The sequence below is a fragment of the Podarcis pityusensis genome, assembly GCF_964106645.2.
Source record: "Podarcis pityusensis genome assembly, chromosome: 6".
Lineage (NCBI taxonomy): Eukaryota > Metazoa > Chordata > Lepidosauria > Squamata > Lacertidae > Podarcis > Podarcis pityusensis.
Window position 1 is genome coordinate 69,904,239 of NC_138030.1, and position 17,176 is coordinate 69,921,414.

General features: G+C 42.9%; 1 protein-coding gene across 2 annotated transcripts; it reads right to left on the bottom strand.

The window, feature by feature from the left end:
- Positions 1-1,057: 1,057 nt before the first annotated feature.
- SSX2IP (SSX family member 2 interacting protein) lies at positions 1,058-16,796 on the bottom strand. Of its 2 annotated transcripts, none has more exons than XM_081008668.1 (13): positions 16,661-16,796; positions 15,804-15,967; positions 15,431-15,631; positions 13,259-13,369; positions 11,830-11,965; positions 11,013-11,088; positions 10,722-10,899; positions 8,204-8,354; positions 6,892-7,028; positions 6,070-6,240; positions 3,522-3,633; positions 3,100-3,220; positions 1,058-1,314 (listed from the first exon to the last, which is right to left on the bottom strand). In XM_081008668.1, exons 1-13 carry the CDS (start codon positions 16,701-16,703, stop codon positions 1,143-1,145), a joined length of 1,773 nt encoding a protein of 590 aa, XP_080864794.1. In that variant the 5' UTR covers positions 16,704-16,796; the 3' UTR covers positions 1,058-1,142. The 2 variants fall into 2 exon arrangements, with proteins under 2 accessions (XP_080864794.1, XP_080864793.1); XM_081008667.1 differs by having other exon boundaries at positions 6,070-6,243.
- Positions 16,797-17,176: the final 380 nt, after the last annotated feature.

Below are 17,176 nucleotides of genomic sequence, written 5' to 3' on the forward strand. Positions count from 1 at the left end.
TGTAGAAAAAATAATTTTGTGTGAATTGGCTCCAAGTCTTACATTTTAGAAACCCTGGAAACTTGCAAAAAGAATCGCGTAGTTCTTGTTTGTTTTGCTAAAATGCATTACATAATGCAAACTGTGTAGCGGAGAGATACCGCAATGCCTTTTCACGGAAAGAATCAATTCTAAAAATTATATTGCATACAAACAAACACAACTTTGATTCTTCAAGCATAGATTCATGAGCTGGTGAAACACTTAATGCTTAGCAGTTAGAATTCAGAGGCCAGATGGAAAACCTTGGCAAGCCAGAAGGAGCTCCATCATAACCTACCTCCGATTTGGTACAGTGCTTCCAATTGATAAATAAAACACCAGAATCCATTCATCTGTATTTTGTAGAATACGCTTATTACATTTATTTTGCAGATGCATTTTAAGGTTCTTTTTCTCTGAGCATTAAAAAAAATCCCCCATCTGTAAACATAGTTATCACAATTTAAAAAAACAACACCTCTGTGACAATTGGCATGTAAAATACTATGATTTTTTGGGACCTGTGAATTTAATTTCATGGCATTGACACGTTATCATGTTTGTGTGTGTGTGTGTGTATCCATCTATGTGCAAGCTAATACCTTGCTTTTTAATTTATGAAAAGAGGTAATCCCAAAGTCACACAATAAATATAGAACCTGCCGTGTTAATCACCTGCAATATGCTGTACATTCAAGTTGGGGGGGGGGAGAGTTTCAATGCCAGTTACACTTGAGACGCAAGTGAATATTCCCCCATACTAGTGCTAAAAGCACTACTAGTACCTGAAGTAAAAAATACAATTTCACTATCAGAAGATTCAAACATTCCTTCCATTCAAGAACCTCTTCTGTTCTAAGAATATAATTTGTTTCAAGACATATATTTTTAAACAGCCTTTCAAAAGGGTACAGACAGGAAAGGTCCAAAGTGAGGGCTGGGATGGGGGGAGGGGAGAGAATCCTTAAAAAGCCACACATACAGCACAACCGCTATCAATGTCCGCTGATTGATTCCATGAAAAACAAACACCCTGTTTCGCCAAACGAAAGTTTATGGACACATCCAGTTAAGCAAAGAGAGAGAGAGAGAGAGAGAGTGTGTGAAAGAGGTCCGAGAATCTAAGGCAAGTTATCTATGTGCTCTGTGCATAAGTTTGCTGGCAGTAGCATGTGCAAGCTGTCCACATCGTCTTGCGCAACGGGACTGGCATCAGTAGTCTGCATCTTCCTCAACTGTTCCTTTCTAACCTGGCTTGGCTTTCGGTCATCGGGCGTTTTATCCAGAGGAGCACTTGAGGCGAAGGAGAAACAGAAACAAGAAGAGAGGGTCAAGCACATTAATTTGGAGGAGGAGCCCTGGCTCACGCAATTTATGACACCTCCCCCAAGACAGGCACCGTTTACCAATTCTATACGGCAATTATATATGGCAATGTACCATTGGGTTCTTCATTTTCTACCTCCATGGTGCAAGGAATGGCCCATGCCACGCAAAACACAGGGCTGGTGGGATACAATCGGCTTGGTCTACATTGTGTAGACCTGCCCTGCCCTGAACAATTCCAACGACAGCTCTATGGCCAGGTGTGCGACAATAAACTTGAGGGCCGCTGATGGGAGTTTCTGGCCGAAAATGTATGACACCATTGTTAAAACAACTGCACTGACTGCCCATTTACCACCAAGCCAGGTTCAAGGTTCTTGTATTGATTTACAAGTCCCTGAACAACTTAGGTCCACTCCAAGGCAACTCAGGGAACACCCTGAACCCTTATATCACAGCTCAGTCACTGAGACCCTATGCAGGAGCATTGCTGACCGTTCCCCAAGTTGGTGAGGTTCGTGTGACAAGAAGAAGAAACCAAGTTGTGAGTGTCATTGGCCCAGTATTGCGGAATACTCTGTCAATAGAGATTCATCGGGCGCCTTCTGTGACAACTTTTAAATGCCTGCTGAAAACTTTTTTAGTCTGCCAGGCCTCCTGTGCAGGCAATTATCAGTACTCCCCCCCCCCACAATGGTTTGTTGATGCTTGTTTTAAACTCTTTTTTTATTTTATATCTTTTTAATATTGTAAAACCACTTTCATGTGATTTAGTGGTATTTAAATACTTTTATAAGTAAATACAGTCGTACCGCAGAAGTCAAACGCCTTGTGAGTTGAACATTTTGGCTCCCAAATGCTGCAAACCCGGAAGTGAGTGTTCTGGTTTTCAAAGGTCCTTTGGATCCCAAACATCTGAAACAGGTTCCGATTGGCTACAGGAGCTTCCTGCAGCCAATCAGAAGCCGCGCCTTGGTTTCCAAAAGTTTTGGAAGTCGAACGGACTTCCGGAATGGATTTCGTTCGACTTCCAAGGTACGGCTGTAATAAAAAATAAACTTATGTTGGAATGCCCCAATTCATTGCAGAATTAACCCATCTCCCCGTCAGACTTCTTGCAAGACCTTGTGAGAACTGTTAGGGAGGGGTTGTATTATATTTACTATTATATTCATACCCCACCTTTCCTGAAACGAGTTCAGAGTGGCAAACGTGGGTCACCAACCTTCCCATTTTAGCCTCACAACAACCCCCCACTTGGGCTGAGAGAAGGCAACTGTCTCAAGACCATCCAGTGAGCCTCATGGCCGAGTGAGAATTTAAACCCAGGTCTCTCAGACCCTAATCCAACTGTCTAACCATTATACTTGTTGAAGCCAAAAAACAGCTAAGAACAGATTACATAAGAGAAAGAACAAGGGTGCCAACTTGAATAAATATTGTGGGGGCCCAGGGAAGCATAACCAATCACATGACACAGTGCACACACCCCATTTGGGAATGCCCATCAATTTTATTGGGGGCCAGCCCCCTCAAATATTTTATTGTGGGGGTGGAAGCCCCCACGGCCCTTAGGAGTTGGCTCCTATGCAAGAGAACAATTATTACACAGAGTCAAGTGATTCTAACATCTCTTGGAACAAACATCTAATCCAAAAACTGCTGAGGTTCGTGAATATTTCTACCACAGCCTGTTAACTTTTTAATGCTGTAGGGAAGGGAAGGCAAAAGTGACAGAATAAACGCGGGTACCTGTTCTCAAGGATATGCAGAGCTGCCTGACAAACATCTGAGAATTTGGAGGCATTGGTCATGTGGTTCAGTTTCTTTTGGCGATACCTGAAATTTGCTAATGGATAATCCGAGTCGGTACCTGCAAAACAAATGTTGCTTCTTAGGAAACAATAATGCCAAATGCTGTCAGAGCTGGGAAGCTACTAGAGGTTTGTTGGTGCAGCGAGCAGTTCATTAGGAAGCAAAATAAAATCATTGCAGTACACCGCCTTGTCCTTTATCATGTCCTTTACTTAGACTAAGTGTATACAACAGAAATCCAGTGAACAATATTGCACTTATCACCACAAATTTAGTCGTAGAGATTTACAGCTAAAGGTAGGCATTTCTGCTGTTAAAGGGAGAATGAGTTTGTGAAGAGTTTTTTATAAAAGTCTTACTTCCCCAGAAGGCACTTTGAGGTTTCGTGTGATCGCATTTATTTTGGTCAGGAGTCATACTCAAGAACTGTTGCTTCAGCCAAGTCCCGCGATCCTCCTCAAATGCCTTCCTCTACACCAAGAGAAAACCCAAAATTACCACAACAAATCAACATACATCTTGGCACTATACTTAATAAATTAACTGAATGCAGGCTGTTAAAGAAGATCATAACATTGGTCTTCAGCTCGAGGTCCCCTTCTGCTTTGGTTAGTGGAGGTATCAAAGGTGGGTTATCTCCCACTCACACAGGAAAGCATGGACCATGCAACTTCAGGCACTGAACCTAAGCTCTCCCCACCCCACCCCCCATAAGTTTCACATCATGGCCAAGTCTGCAGCAGAAAAAGCAGTTTAATAACGTACATAATGACCTGGCTAGGAGACCATGAAAGAGCCTTCTGCGCAATTTGATAGCCAATTTAAGCTTAATACATCTGCACCCCAATCAGAAATGAACTTCCCTGCAAGTACCAACATTCCATTCTCTGTTTGGTGAAGGAGTTCTCTCTCCCAAGATGGAATACGTAACAGGCTCTATTAAATACTGGGTGGACAAGTGGCTATTTACAAAGGGAGGACAACTCTGGGCTGAAAACACTGCCTATGGCAGCGGTTCTCAACCTGTGGGTCCCCAGATGTTGTTGGACTACAACTCCCAACATCCCTGACCACTGATCATGCTGGCTAGGAATGATGGGCATTGTAGTCCAACAACATCTGGGGACCCACTCAACACTGGCCTATGGGGAGATGCCTGAGTCCTAATTGTAGCATCTTGTGAAGGTGCTTATCCAAAGGCCAAGTTGCTGCCTGGCAGCTTTCCAAGATGGCAGAAGACATTTGATTGAGGCGGCAGCCACACTGGTGGAATGTGCCCCTATATTCAGAGGTGCTGGGATGTGCTGTGCTTCATAGGCCAAAGCTAAGCAGGCTTTGGTCCACCTGGCAATTGCGGGGCTGGTGACCTTTTCCCCCAAGGAGGTGAGATGGAAGGAAGCAAGGAGATTGTCTCTTTGAATGATGTGTGCCAGGTTTTGCTCAGCAGCAAGAGAACATTTGGGGCAACAGAAAAGGTTCAGGACATGAGGGAGTAAGAGCAAGCTCCTTTGAAAAAGAAAAATGTCCTGTGAAATATGGTGTCGACTTCAAAGACGAAAGAAGGATCCAATCTAAGGACTATTCTGCTCTTATGAAAAACACACAAGTTGATCATAGTCTTCTAACTTGAAGGACGCAGAAGCTTTAACATCACGGATTTTCATAGGTTCAAAAGATTATAAGGCAAAAGGAAAGAAGAAATGAAAGAGGGAGAGGATGCCTGAGAACAAGCAGCAAAGAGAGAGAATTTGGATCCACTCTGAGCAAGCGCAGGAAAGAGTGAGAAAGGAGCTTCTAAGAGATGCTTAGTTAAAAGAAGAAGAAGAGGAGGAGGAGGAGTTTGGATTTGATATTCCGCTTTATCACTACCCTAAGGAGTCTCAAAGTGGCTAACAATCTCCTTTCCCTTCCTCCCCCACAACAAACACTCTGTGAGGTGAGTGAGGCTGAGAGACTTCAGAGAAGTGTGACTAGCCCAAGGTCACCCAGCGGCTGCATGTGGAGGAGCGGAGACGCGAACCCGGCTCACCAGATAACGAGTCTACCGCTCTTAACCACTACACCACACTGGCTCACTGGATCTAAACTCACACAATCTCTGCTTTCCTGTAGTAAGAGGAAGAAAAAAATCTGCTTGCATACCTCCCACACTAAACAGAGAAGGAATGCTATCGCAAAGTTTTAGAGCTTTTGCAGAGCTTCGCCTGGAACTGTGGTGCTGCTGAGCACGAACTGTACAGTGGTACCTCGCAAGACGGATGCCTCGCAAGACGAAAGAGTTTTCCGTTTTTTGAGTCGTTCCGCAAGACAACTTTCCCTATGGACTTGCTTCGCAAGACGAAACGTCTTGCGAGTTCTTGCGAGTTTGTTTCCTTTTTCTTAAAGCCGCTAAGCCGTTAATAGCCGCTAAGCAGCTAATAGCCGTGCTTCGCAAGACGAAAAAACCGCAAGACGAAGAGACTCGCGGAACGGATTAATTTCGTCTTGCGAGGCACCACTGTAAGCATTTAAGAGCATCCGAGGTAAATCAGGTCAATGGCTCTTCTAGCTCAACATGCCCTAGGCCAACCCAGGGGAACCCACAAGCTGTAATACTTGCGATGGTTGGAATTAGAACCAAAGGCTGACCAGACATCATACAGCAGGCATGTTTTAGTGGGGGGTGCAGATCTATAAATACAAATAGATAAATGCAAAGAAGCTGTAGCTAGCTGCAGCTCCCCTAAACATGCCCTGCCTGCTTTTGCTTTCAAACATTTGAGTGTTCATTCTGTGGTAAACAGTGGACACAATATGAACAAGGCCTGCTACACAGATCAGCTCTAGTTCCTGGTAATTTGATTTACCTGAGAAGCACAGAAAAAGGCTGCTCTCCAGCCTTAGAAAGCACAGAATCATTTTGAGTACCTCAAGTCCTAGCCTGATAGCAGCCTCTGTAAAACTTTTGCGCTCTCTCTCAAAGTTCTTCTTCTGTTCCCGGAACAGTTTCCACTCCTCCTTCAGCCTCTCCTTTTCTTCCAGCAAGTAACAGTCCTTTAGCAACATATTGGTGTCATCATCACATGGAGAAGTTAGCTGCTGCTGCACGTAAGTATTGGGGGGGGGGGGGGAATGAGAAGTGATTATTTGGAAGCTACTACCTGGGCCAAAATAAAGTTATCTTTAGTTGCCAGAAAAAGTCAAAATAAACTTGACAATGATAATTAACTAGGTGTTCTACTAGGCCAAAAACTCAGAAAAGCATGTGTTGGTGGAAAGGAGGAATCTATAAACTGAACTACTGAGCATAAGAAAAAGATTCCATTTCAATTCAGCTGCTCTGTACTTGGAACATTATGTAACCTGCAGCATGCACAAAAAGTTCTAAAACTAGTCAATTCAAAGTGCAAGGAAGCAGGGCAGCTAGAGTTTTGTTTTCCTTGCCCTCCTTCCTAAAATTAGTTCTGAAGCACACCAGGATACAAAAGCCTGCATAATCCCCTTCAGGAATTTGTGATCTTGTTCTTTTCCATTTGTGCCAGGATCCAACAATGCACAGGCAAGGCAGACTTCTTAAAATCATGTTAAAATGTGCACGTTTTAAAACTGTTTGTAGATTTGTATTATTATTATTTAATTACTACAGACCTAAAAGAACATGAGGAAATTGTTAAGTGGAAAGCTAAGGCTGAACTACTTGATACCTCTTGCATACTTCATCTAAGACCATGCATCTGAGAAGATGCTTACCTGTAAGAGCTGCTGCTGAGTTTTTACCATCTCTTTGCACTGCTGAATTTCCAACTGCAGCCTCTCGACTTCTAGCTCATGGCTCTCTCTTGAGATTGTATCTTTCTCGTTCGGTGACCCAGAATGCACATGCGACACTGCAAGTTTGAAAAGTGCCTTCTGTTAATTTCTGCCTTTTTATTAAGAAATACCGTATTTTTTGCTCTATAAGACGCACCAGACCACAAGACGCACCTAGTTTTTGGGGGAGGAAAATAAGAAAAAAAATATTCTGAATCTCAGAAGCCAGAACATCAAGAGGGATTGCTGCGCAGTGAAAGCAGCAATCCCTCTTGCTGTTCTGGCTTCTGGAATAGCTGTGCAGCCTGCATTCGCTCCATAAGACGCACACACATTTCCCCTTACTTTTTAGGAGGGAAAAAGTGAGTCATAGAGCAAAAAATTCAGTAGTTACTGAATTCGTTCTAGAGGAGAAAAATCTAACTCTACAAAGAATCGACCATTTTTAATAGAAGTCAATAAATTCCGGAGGTATTGCAGCACAGATCATACTCACCAGTCCTCTGTATAATGGAAATAGAGAAAACCAACACTCAGTTGTCTGTTAAATTGCTCAGGTTCTCTGGGGCTACATGGACTCACTTAGTCATTAGATAAATAGCCAGCATTTCTTTCAAAGCAATTATGCCAAAAGTCCAATGAAGGCATTAGCAAGGCTCCAAAAGACTTGAATGGAATCAGAATTTGATTGTTTACTTAATGTACAAAGGAAAAATCATAAAAAAGATGGGCACTGGACATTACTGAGTTTGTTAGGGGCTGTAATATACAGAAGGAGAAAACTTTAGAGATGGAAAGCAGAAGAACCCAAAATGCCTGAAAATACAGGATAACAGAAGTGCTATTCTCAAAACTTCTACAACTGAAAGAACTGAGATAAAGTGTCTGAGGACAAAGGAATTTTTTCCATTAAAGTCAAACCTGCTAATAATGCTTGTGTGATTATGAATTAAGTGATTTGTAAATAGACAATGGTGTAAATTTCCCCCCCCCCCCCAATTCCTGAAGGGCATAACGAAATTTTTCCGTCATAATATATCTGAAATAAAATGATTGTACTAAATGCAACTTTCTTCTAGCTGTTCCCCTGTAGTAAGGAAAATCCAGTTTCTATTGCTTGAGATGGTTTGTAGTGAGGGATCACAGCACCACTAGAAAACAGTATTAAATAGGTATTTCCATAGCAAGTGCTCAACCAACATTACAGAAGGATTGAAGATGTCACAAGTATGATGCAGGTCTCTACTTTTACCTTGGTTGTCCAGGTTTTCAACATGATTTTTCAGCATTCTCCACTGTTTCCGAATGCTGTTAGCAAGCTGTTCACGCACTGTTTCACAAGAAAGTTCCCACACATTCTCTTTATTTCCTTCTCCAGAGTCCTCCTCCACGTCTGAGAGAACCTGAAAGGAAATGCCTACTTTAGAAGATATCCATGAAGCAACAGTGGTTTCCAAAAGTGTATGAGCTACCGTATTTTTCGCTCTATAGGACGCACTTTTTCCCCTTCAAAAATGAAGGGGAAATGTGTGTGCGTCCTATGGAGCGAAGATGCCATAGCCCCGCAACCCTCTCCCGGCTGGAGAGGTGACGCGCGGCTATGGCAGGAACCTCTACAGCCCCGTGTCACCTCTCCAGCCGGGAGAGCGCGCGGGGGGGGGCTAAAGCAGCCCCCCGCAACCCTCTCCCGGCTGGAGAGGTGACGCGCGGCTATAGAGGCTCCTGCCATAGCCGCGCGGCTATAGAGGCTCCTGCCATAGCCGCACGTCACCTCTCCAGCCGGGAGAGGGTCGCGGGGCTATGGCTTCTTTAGCCCCACGCGCGCTCTCCCGGCTGGAGAGGTGACGCGCGGCTATGGCAGGAGCCTCTACAGCCCCGCGTCACCTCTCCAGCCGGGAGAGCGCGCGCAGGGCTAAAGCAGCCCCCTGCGACCCTCTCCCGGCTGGAGAGGTGATGCGCGGCTATGGCAGGAGCCTCTACAGCCGCGCATCACCTCTGCAGCCGGGAGAGCACGCGCGGGGCTAAAGAAGCCATAGCCCTGCGACCCTCTCCCGGCTGGAGAGGTGACGCGCGGCTATGGCAGGAGCCTCTCCGCTGCTCCCTGACCTGCTCTTTGGGGCTGGTGGTGGGCTTCCCCCCGCCAGCCCCAAAGAGCAGGTCGAAAGGAACCTGAAGCCTGGAGAGCGAGAGGGGTCAGTGCACACCGACCCCTCTCGCTCTCCAGGCTTCCAAGGTAGCCGCCTGAACGCACCTTAAACGGCACCTTGTTTTAGAGTGGGAAAACAAGAGGGGGAAAGTTCTCCCCCTCTCTGTGCAGCGCCTCCTGCTGCTTCACTGAAGGGGCGCTGGGCAGAGAGGGGGAAAAATTTTTTTTCTTGTTCTCCCCCCTCTAAAACAAAGTGCGTCCTATTGTCCGGTGCGTCCTATGGTGCGAAAAATACTGTAATTGTGGGGTTGTTTGGTTCATGTTATCCTACTTTTAATACTGTTGATTTAGTTTGTGTTTTAACGTAGATGGTTTACTGTAAATATTTTGATTTTAGTGCTCCTCTCTATTTTGAGAACTTTTTTTGAGTTGAAAAACAAAGATAAATCTTCAAACAAATATACATAAGTTTATTTCTTCCAGAAATCTCTCTTACAGTTACAACATTATGCTTTCCAGCATAGGCTATTCATCTACACAGTTATTTATATGCACAATGTGTACACCTCTTCTAGAAAACCACTTAAATAAAAGGATATTTCCATAGCCTTTAACCAGCATCTCCTACCAGTTAAGGCAGCTCAGAATTCTAAAATCCTGTTTTTCTGGACACGATGCACTCAGAACTGGTTGTGAAATTGCACTGGCTCCAAAAACTTTTTTTAAAAAACATGTTTATCTCAAATATACTGCAAAGGCAGCATAGAACATTTCAGGAAAATAGTACTTTGATCATATATTTTTTTTAAAAAACACACAAAATATAATTCTTCAAAGAAGATACATGAATTCAGTCCCCAAGAATCTCCCAATTTCTCTCATGCTTTAAGCCTGGCACCCTAAGTCACTAGTTCCAATCCTATAAACCAGGGTGTTTCTCGTGGCAAAATAAAGCAATAACTCCATCTACTGAAAGTAAAAAAGAATGACACAATGTGTTCAAATGTTATAGTGTTAAATGTTATGAAGACTGTCAAGTGACGCTTTAATAACTATGGAAGCAGTGAAAGTAACTGGCAGATACAAACACACAGAGTAGATAGAATAAGAGGAGTCAAATACCAGGGCAGTTTAGCTAGAGTTAATCTGTTTTGCAAATCTAATCTAGCTCTGAAGTTTGTGTAATAATGGGAAATATTTTTAAAAATGAAATGCTGCTGGCAGGAATTTAATTTCTGGTTTAAGAGCAACAATTCCCACATGCCCAAGTTAATGAAAACACACCCGTATATATAAACTATGCTCTCCCACAAGGAACAGAAATCTGCTATTCCTGTCTTGCAGAAAATAAAACATGTGGAGTTAGAGCCTGACTATGGCACATTCTGAAGTCAACAGGAGAAGTTAGGTTATTTATGACTAATTCCCATTGATTTCAACAGGACTGTATGGTTATCTTAGTTCGGAACTACTCAAGTAGCACCTGGTGGAAGATGCAAGTCTAACCATTTAAAAGATGAATCACAGAAGACAAAAGTGAGAAACAATTCATACGATCTCATGATACAACACCTTACGGTGAGATTTTGTTTTTGTGTGTGTGTCTCTGTGTGTTAAAACTTACAGTTCCATTGCCATCTTCAGACTTCTCCTTGGGTTTCTGCTTCTGTGATGGAAGGAGAGAGATTATCTCCTTCTTCATTTGCTGAAGCAGCTTTTTGAGCTCAGCATTTTCTATCAGAAGCTGTTTCTGACGCTGTTCATACTCGTTTAAGAGAGCTTTGAACATCTCCTCTTCATTTCTGAAAGCAGAACACGCATAGTAACTAAGCATGAAAAATGCAAAAATAAAACTGTGTCGTGAGCAAAAATAAAGCAGTAAAAGCTCTTTATCATTAGATGGTGACCAGCTCACCTCGCTTCTGTTTTCCCAGTTCTCCATGCACCTCTTTTGCCATCAACTCTACCTACATAGTTTAGAACATCCATGGCTGCAAGAAGGAGAAATTAAAAACACATTTCAGACACCCTAGAAGATGACAATTGACCATACATTTTGTATTGCATTACGCTGTGTGAAGTACAGAAGCCCAAGTGAGTGAGACTGTGTCATTACACTGTCCACTTTCAGCCTCATGCAGATAGACATTGGCAAGTTGGCACTGGTTGTCGTCCTTGCTATGTCCGAACCTAAACATACCAGAAACATCCAGTGCCGTCTACCTGCCAACCCCGAGTTAGGCTTCATATCAAGTTAGGTTCTGAGAAAAGCAATATACAGCCGTACCCTGGATCCCAAACACCTTGGTACTCGGATGTTTTGGCTCCCCCAACTCCGCAAACCCGGAAGTGATTGTTCTGGTTTTTGAATGTTCTTTGGAATCTAAACATCCGACGGGGCTTCCGCAGCTTCCAATTGGCTGTAGGAGCTTCCTGCAGCCAATCAGAAGCTGCACTTTGGTTTCCAAACGTTTTGGAAGTCGAACGAACTTCCAAGGTACGACTGTACTGTGTTTCTTCGAAGGTACCACTTTTCCTGCACTATACATCATGATGTTTGGACAATGCAACCTGAGGAACAGTCTTCCCTAAACTGCCAGAATTTACCAAAATTTAGGAGTTTCCATGCCTATCAGTTTGGAAACAAAAAGGGTAATGACTGATCACTTAAAACTAGAGTGCGAAACAAAACTGACCAGCCCCACCCCTAGAAAAAGATTTAGAAGACATACTCATTTTTTTATCTTTCTTGTTCATAAGAAGTTGATGAAAGCGCTCCTTCAGTTTGTTGTATTCTCTTTCTTTCCTCTTCATATCATGATTGTACTGGGTGGCTCGACTTGCAACAATGTTCTGTAGTTTCTGTACCTACAAAATGCATATTTTTAAAGAAAAGATTACTCTTGATTTTGAATTAAAATTCCTGCCTAATATGAAACTCTTTAGATCAGTAATTCTGCTATTGATGCAGCCAGAAATTCCAATTATTGGTTTGGATGCAATTGTGCCACTGATTCTGGAAAGCTCTTTGATACAGTGGAAGCTTCCTTATGCCAAATAAAAGGGGAGGGGTGACCCACATATTCTCTTTTGCCTACACAACCTTCCCCACTGTTCCAAGGGGTCCTTCAAAGTAAAGTTACCAGACTTTTTTCAATGAATCTGGGGACACTTCTCAACTTCAATGGATTTTTGTATGGGGACTGATTTGTAAATCCGGGAACTGTCCCCAGGAAACGGGAACATCTGGTAACCTTACTTCAAAGCTCTTGAGCAGATTTAGAATAAAAAACTAAGATGCTAATAACCCTTGAATCACCTCCATTTCATTTCAGAGTTAATAATCGTGAAAACAACTTCACTACCTTTGGTGTGAAACTGAAGATGAAGTGCAGTTTCCTAGAAATGTGTTTATTTAACACAAAATAGGTGGGCTGCTGGGTTGAGTAAAGGTAAAAGGTAAAGGACCCCTGGACAGTTAAGTCCAGTCAAAGGCGAGTATGGGGTGTGGCGCTCATCTTGCTTTCAGGCCGAGGGAACCAGCATTTGTCTACAGACAGCTTTCCAGATCATGCGGCCAGCATGACTAAACCACTTGTGGCACAATGGAACACTGTGACGGAAACCAGAGCACACAGAAACACCTTTTAGCTTCCCACCACAGCAGTATCTATTTATCAACTTGCACTGGCGTGCTTTCAAACAGCTAGGTTGGCAGGAGCTGGAACAGAGCAATGGGAGTTCACCCCGTCGCGGGGATTTGAACCGCCAACCTTCTGACCAGCAAGCCCAACAGGCTCAGTGGTTTAGACCACAGCGCCACCCGCATTGAGTATGCCAGCTCTAGCCCCTGGTCGTGTCACCTTCCAAATTGCAGAAGGCAACCATGTGTACTTGTGTGGGAAGCTTTCGCATTTTAGAACCCCAGAAAATCAGCAGCCAGTGCTGGTCAGTGATGATAGGAGTTGTAGTCCATCACCATCTGGAGGGCTACAGCTTCCACACTGTCAATTACACAAGCCTGCTGCAAACACAGGTTTCAACAACTCCACACCTAGTGAATTTCCTTTTAAATGAAAGGCTGGCAATATTCTTTAAAAGTTCACTCAGTCTAGCAAAAATTATCAATGCCACTGGCCATCAACGTACAGGCTGACTAACCTCATCTTTTTCCGTTTTTAGCAACTGGTGTAGATTCCTGTTTTTGCATTGCAATTGCCTGTCCCTTTCTTGAAGTCCAACTATTTCTCTTCTAGAGGTTTCCAGCTGCTCCTGTTAAAAAAAAAAAAAGAGGGAGAGAGGAGGTGACCCACAATTCACTCTCACAAGTTTACCTGAAACACAACTGGCTGCTGCCAAACTACTGAGATTGTAGTGTTCGGTCACAGAAACAAACACTTAGTATTAAGCGATTGGCTTCTATTAGTCTGAACCCCAGGGCATTAGCACAACAGCTTACCTTCACGGAATGCATTGAAATCAAGTTCTATGTTCTTCCGTATTTTAATGAAGTTATTCAATTTGCCTCCAACCTGCAGACCTGGAATAAGGAGGGACTAATCCTAGTTGCGACCCTGCACGTTGCACAGCACACTCTGCCTTCTGGAATTAATTCATTAACACAAGGCTAGAAGTGGTAAGGCTGAGAGTCATTTATACTGCATGCAAAGTGTGCTGTGTTAACCATGCTGTGTTAAAGAGAGAACCACCAGGATATCTACCATAGCAAGTGGTTTTTTAAAAAAGAGAGAGAGATGACCATGCTCATATAGAGATAAAAGTGCCATGAGTGCCTCCATAAAATGGCTGGCATAGGCAGCAAAAAAATAAATATAAAATATAAATGTTCCAGTACTCCTTACCCGTGAATATTGTTGCAAAAAGGCCCTGCCCGTAGCGCTGCTCTGAATTAAATAAAGCGCAGTGCTATGAAGACCCAACCAAAAGGATATGGCAGTAAAAGGCCCCCTGATGTGAAATGCAACTTCAAAAATTTGCTCTAATCGCTATGAGTTTTTCATCTGATATACACACAAAAAAATACATGCCTATATCGTGGCACACAGGGGAGCTAAATGTTGCGTCCATGACAAGGCTGAAGCGAGTTCCCTTACAAAATACTGAGGGCATTCTAAGTAAGTCAGTTGACATCAAAGCACACATTTAAAATATTCTATTTACCTGCAATAATAAATCCAAATTCTACTTTAGAAAATAAATAGAAATCAGACCAGGTGATCAGCTCGGTATCTCAGAATAATCTTCGCCTATTGTATGCTACCAAGCCCAATTCAAGGAGTAAGCATTAAAAGCAAAATGACTCGGGGCACAAATATTTGAAAGAGCCACCTCTCCCTATTTGTGCCCCTTGTGCTAAGGTTATCAGGAAAGGCCCCTCTCGCTGTTCATTTCTTAGGGAGCAATCACTGCACAATGGCATGAGAAAGCACCTTCTCTAAGATGGCACCCTGCTTATGGAACTTCCTTCTCCTTGGAAAACAGTTTGCACCATCATTAATCTTTTGGTGCCAGTTAAACACTGAGTTGCCTGGGCTTTAAGAGGGGGTTGATCCGAGGTGGACAGTGGTAAATGGTTGGTTGTCCGCTTGGACTACTGCAATGCGCTCTACGTGGGGCTACCTTTGAAGGTGACCCGGAAACTGAAATTAATCCAGAATGCGGCAGCTAGACTGGTGACTGGGACTGGCCGCCGGGACCACATAACACCGGTCCTGAGAGATCTGCATTGGCTCTCAGTACGTTTCCGAGCACAATTCAAAGTGTTGGTGCTGACCTTTAAAGCCCTAAACGGCCTCGGCCCAGTATACCTGAAGGAGCGTCTTCACCCCCATCGTTCAGCCCGGACACTGAGGTCCAGCGCCAAGGGCCTTCTGGCAGTTCCCTCATTGCGAGAAGTGAGGCTACAGGGAACCAGACAGAGGGCCTTCTCGGTAGTGGCACCCACCCTGTGGAACACCCTCCCTTCAGATGTGAAGGAAATAAGCAGCTATCCTATCTTTAAAAGACATCTGAAGGCAGCCCTGTTCAGGGAAGTTTTTAATATTTAATGCTGTACTGTTTTTAACATTTGAATGGGAGCTGCCCAGAGTGGCTGGGGAAACTCAGCCAGATGGGTGGGGCATAAATAATAAATTATTACTATTATTATTATTATTATTATTATTACTGTTATTATTATTATTATCTGCTGTCATGCTGCATTCTGATATGTTGGTGGCGTTTCAATGAATTTTATGGCTGTAACCTGCCATGGAATCAAGAGCAAACGAGCAATCCAAATAAAATAAAACAAGTAATAATAAAATGTTGCACCTTTAACTTAGTATAGCTGTTCTGCAGGTGGTCCATGTCGCTACCCAGTTTTAGATGCTGGGTTTCTGTTTCTTCCTGAGCTCGCAGAGTCTTGCGCTGAAGCAGCAGCATGTCATTCACACAGTTTAAAACCGATACCACGTTTAACTCTTTGCCTCTGGAGTCTGCATAAAGCGAAGGGAAGCCCAGCGTGGTCAGCTCCTAGCGCAACAGAACAAATTCCTTTTAAACCAATCTCTGGCAACATTCAGGTCTTTATCAAACAGAGTACTATTTCTGCCATAAGGAGCAAATGGTGGGTGGGTGGGTGGGAGTGGCACATTCATTCCTCAAAGAGCATGCTTATATTTGCTACACAATTAAGTCAATTTACCCTGTTAAGATAGGAGAGGCTCTGTTCAACATTCTCTTCTGTGCAGAAGGCACTGAAAAAGCTGTGCGCACTTTTGGACAAAGGCAGTGGTGAGCAATGCGCTTGCTGTGCACTTAAGCTTGAGGGGGACATGTTTCTGCCTGAGGTATACCAAGTGATATTATCTGGAGAGGAAAAAGCAAAATATTACAAAAATATTACCAATCGTTTTTGTTTTACTCAAACATGTATACCCATCATCAGAGACCATTCAATTGGTTTCAAGGCAAGTGTAATTCCTGCGTAACAAAAATAAACAATACACAATTGAAGAATTTGGATGACTAACCAATGGCAGCTAAACGTTGGAAACCGAGAGCTATGACATCCAGCAAGCTAATTATAAGAACAATTCCAAAAGATTTGTGGCAATCTCTCTCTCTGTGAAGCTTTGCATCTGATTAAATAACGAATGTGCTTTCCTTCTTTCTTATGTATAATCAATACGAGTGACCCTGTAGATACAGTATCTTATACCTTAACTTTCCCCAACAAAGCTTACTACGTTAGTCACAACATTCTGAACATACAAGACATTACAATAAATTTTCTGTTGATTGTTAGATGGAAATACTTAGCTACCTCTCTCTCTCTATATATATATCTATATCTCACAATTCTGCAAAAACCAACTTTCTTCAGCAAAACACATTAGAAGCAGTTACATAGTTATGCATTTCCATTTTAAAGATTAATTTAACTATTTTGTATACAGACGGTCAGTCTCAACTATCAACTGCTAAGATCTTTTAATAATTATAATCAACCCTTCCTGCATTAAGACATCCAAAATTTAACTTATGACTTCAATAATTCACCTGGCGACAGTGCTGGCACTGTAACAGTGTTCCAATCTCCCATAGCAACTAACGCATCCAGAGAAACAGATCAACTGCTTCAGCAGAGAAGCATTATGAGCCACTGCGGGTTAAATCTCCTACGTAAGCATCTCCTAAAATAGCAAGAACGTTTTAGATTAACGTGAGTATTTAAATCAAATGAGAGGCTAAAGCAGGCACAGAAGGCATTCTATGTAGTTAGAAGCCACACTCTTTGATTTTCAGATCCATGGGCCTGGCTAACAGTTTATAAACGCATCACCATACAGAGGTTTGCGATAGTTAGGTAAACCTCAAGTTACAAATCAATACTTAATCATCCATGTGAAGAAAAGGAAAAGTAACAGGGTTGCGTTAGACAAATTGCCTTATCATCCGTGTACGGCAAATGGGCTCTTTAAGCAATGAAAGGGTTTTATACATTGGAAGTTTATCAATATGCAATCACATCAACTCTGTATTATTCACAGAGGGGGGAAAATAGAAGCATTCAGG

Coding starts and splice junctions, on each gene's coding strand:
- SSX2IP (XM_081008667.1), bottom strand. CDS start 16,703: ATGGGAGATTGGAACACTGTTACAGTGCCAGCACTGTCGCCAG. Junction 8,355..10,721: donor CTGAAGATGGCAATGGAACT/GTAAGTTTTAAC, acceptor ATTTCCTTTCAG/GTTCTCTCAGACGTGGAGGA. Junction 7,029..8,203: donor TGAAAACCTGGACAACCAAG/GTAAAAGTAGAG, acceptor TCAAACTTGCAG/TGTCGCATGTGCATTCTGGG.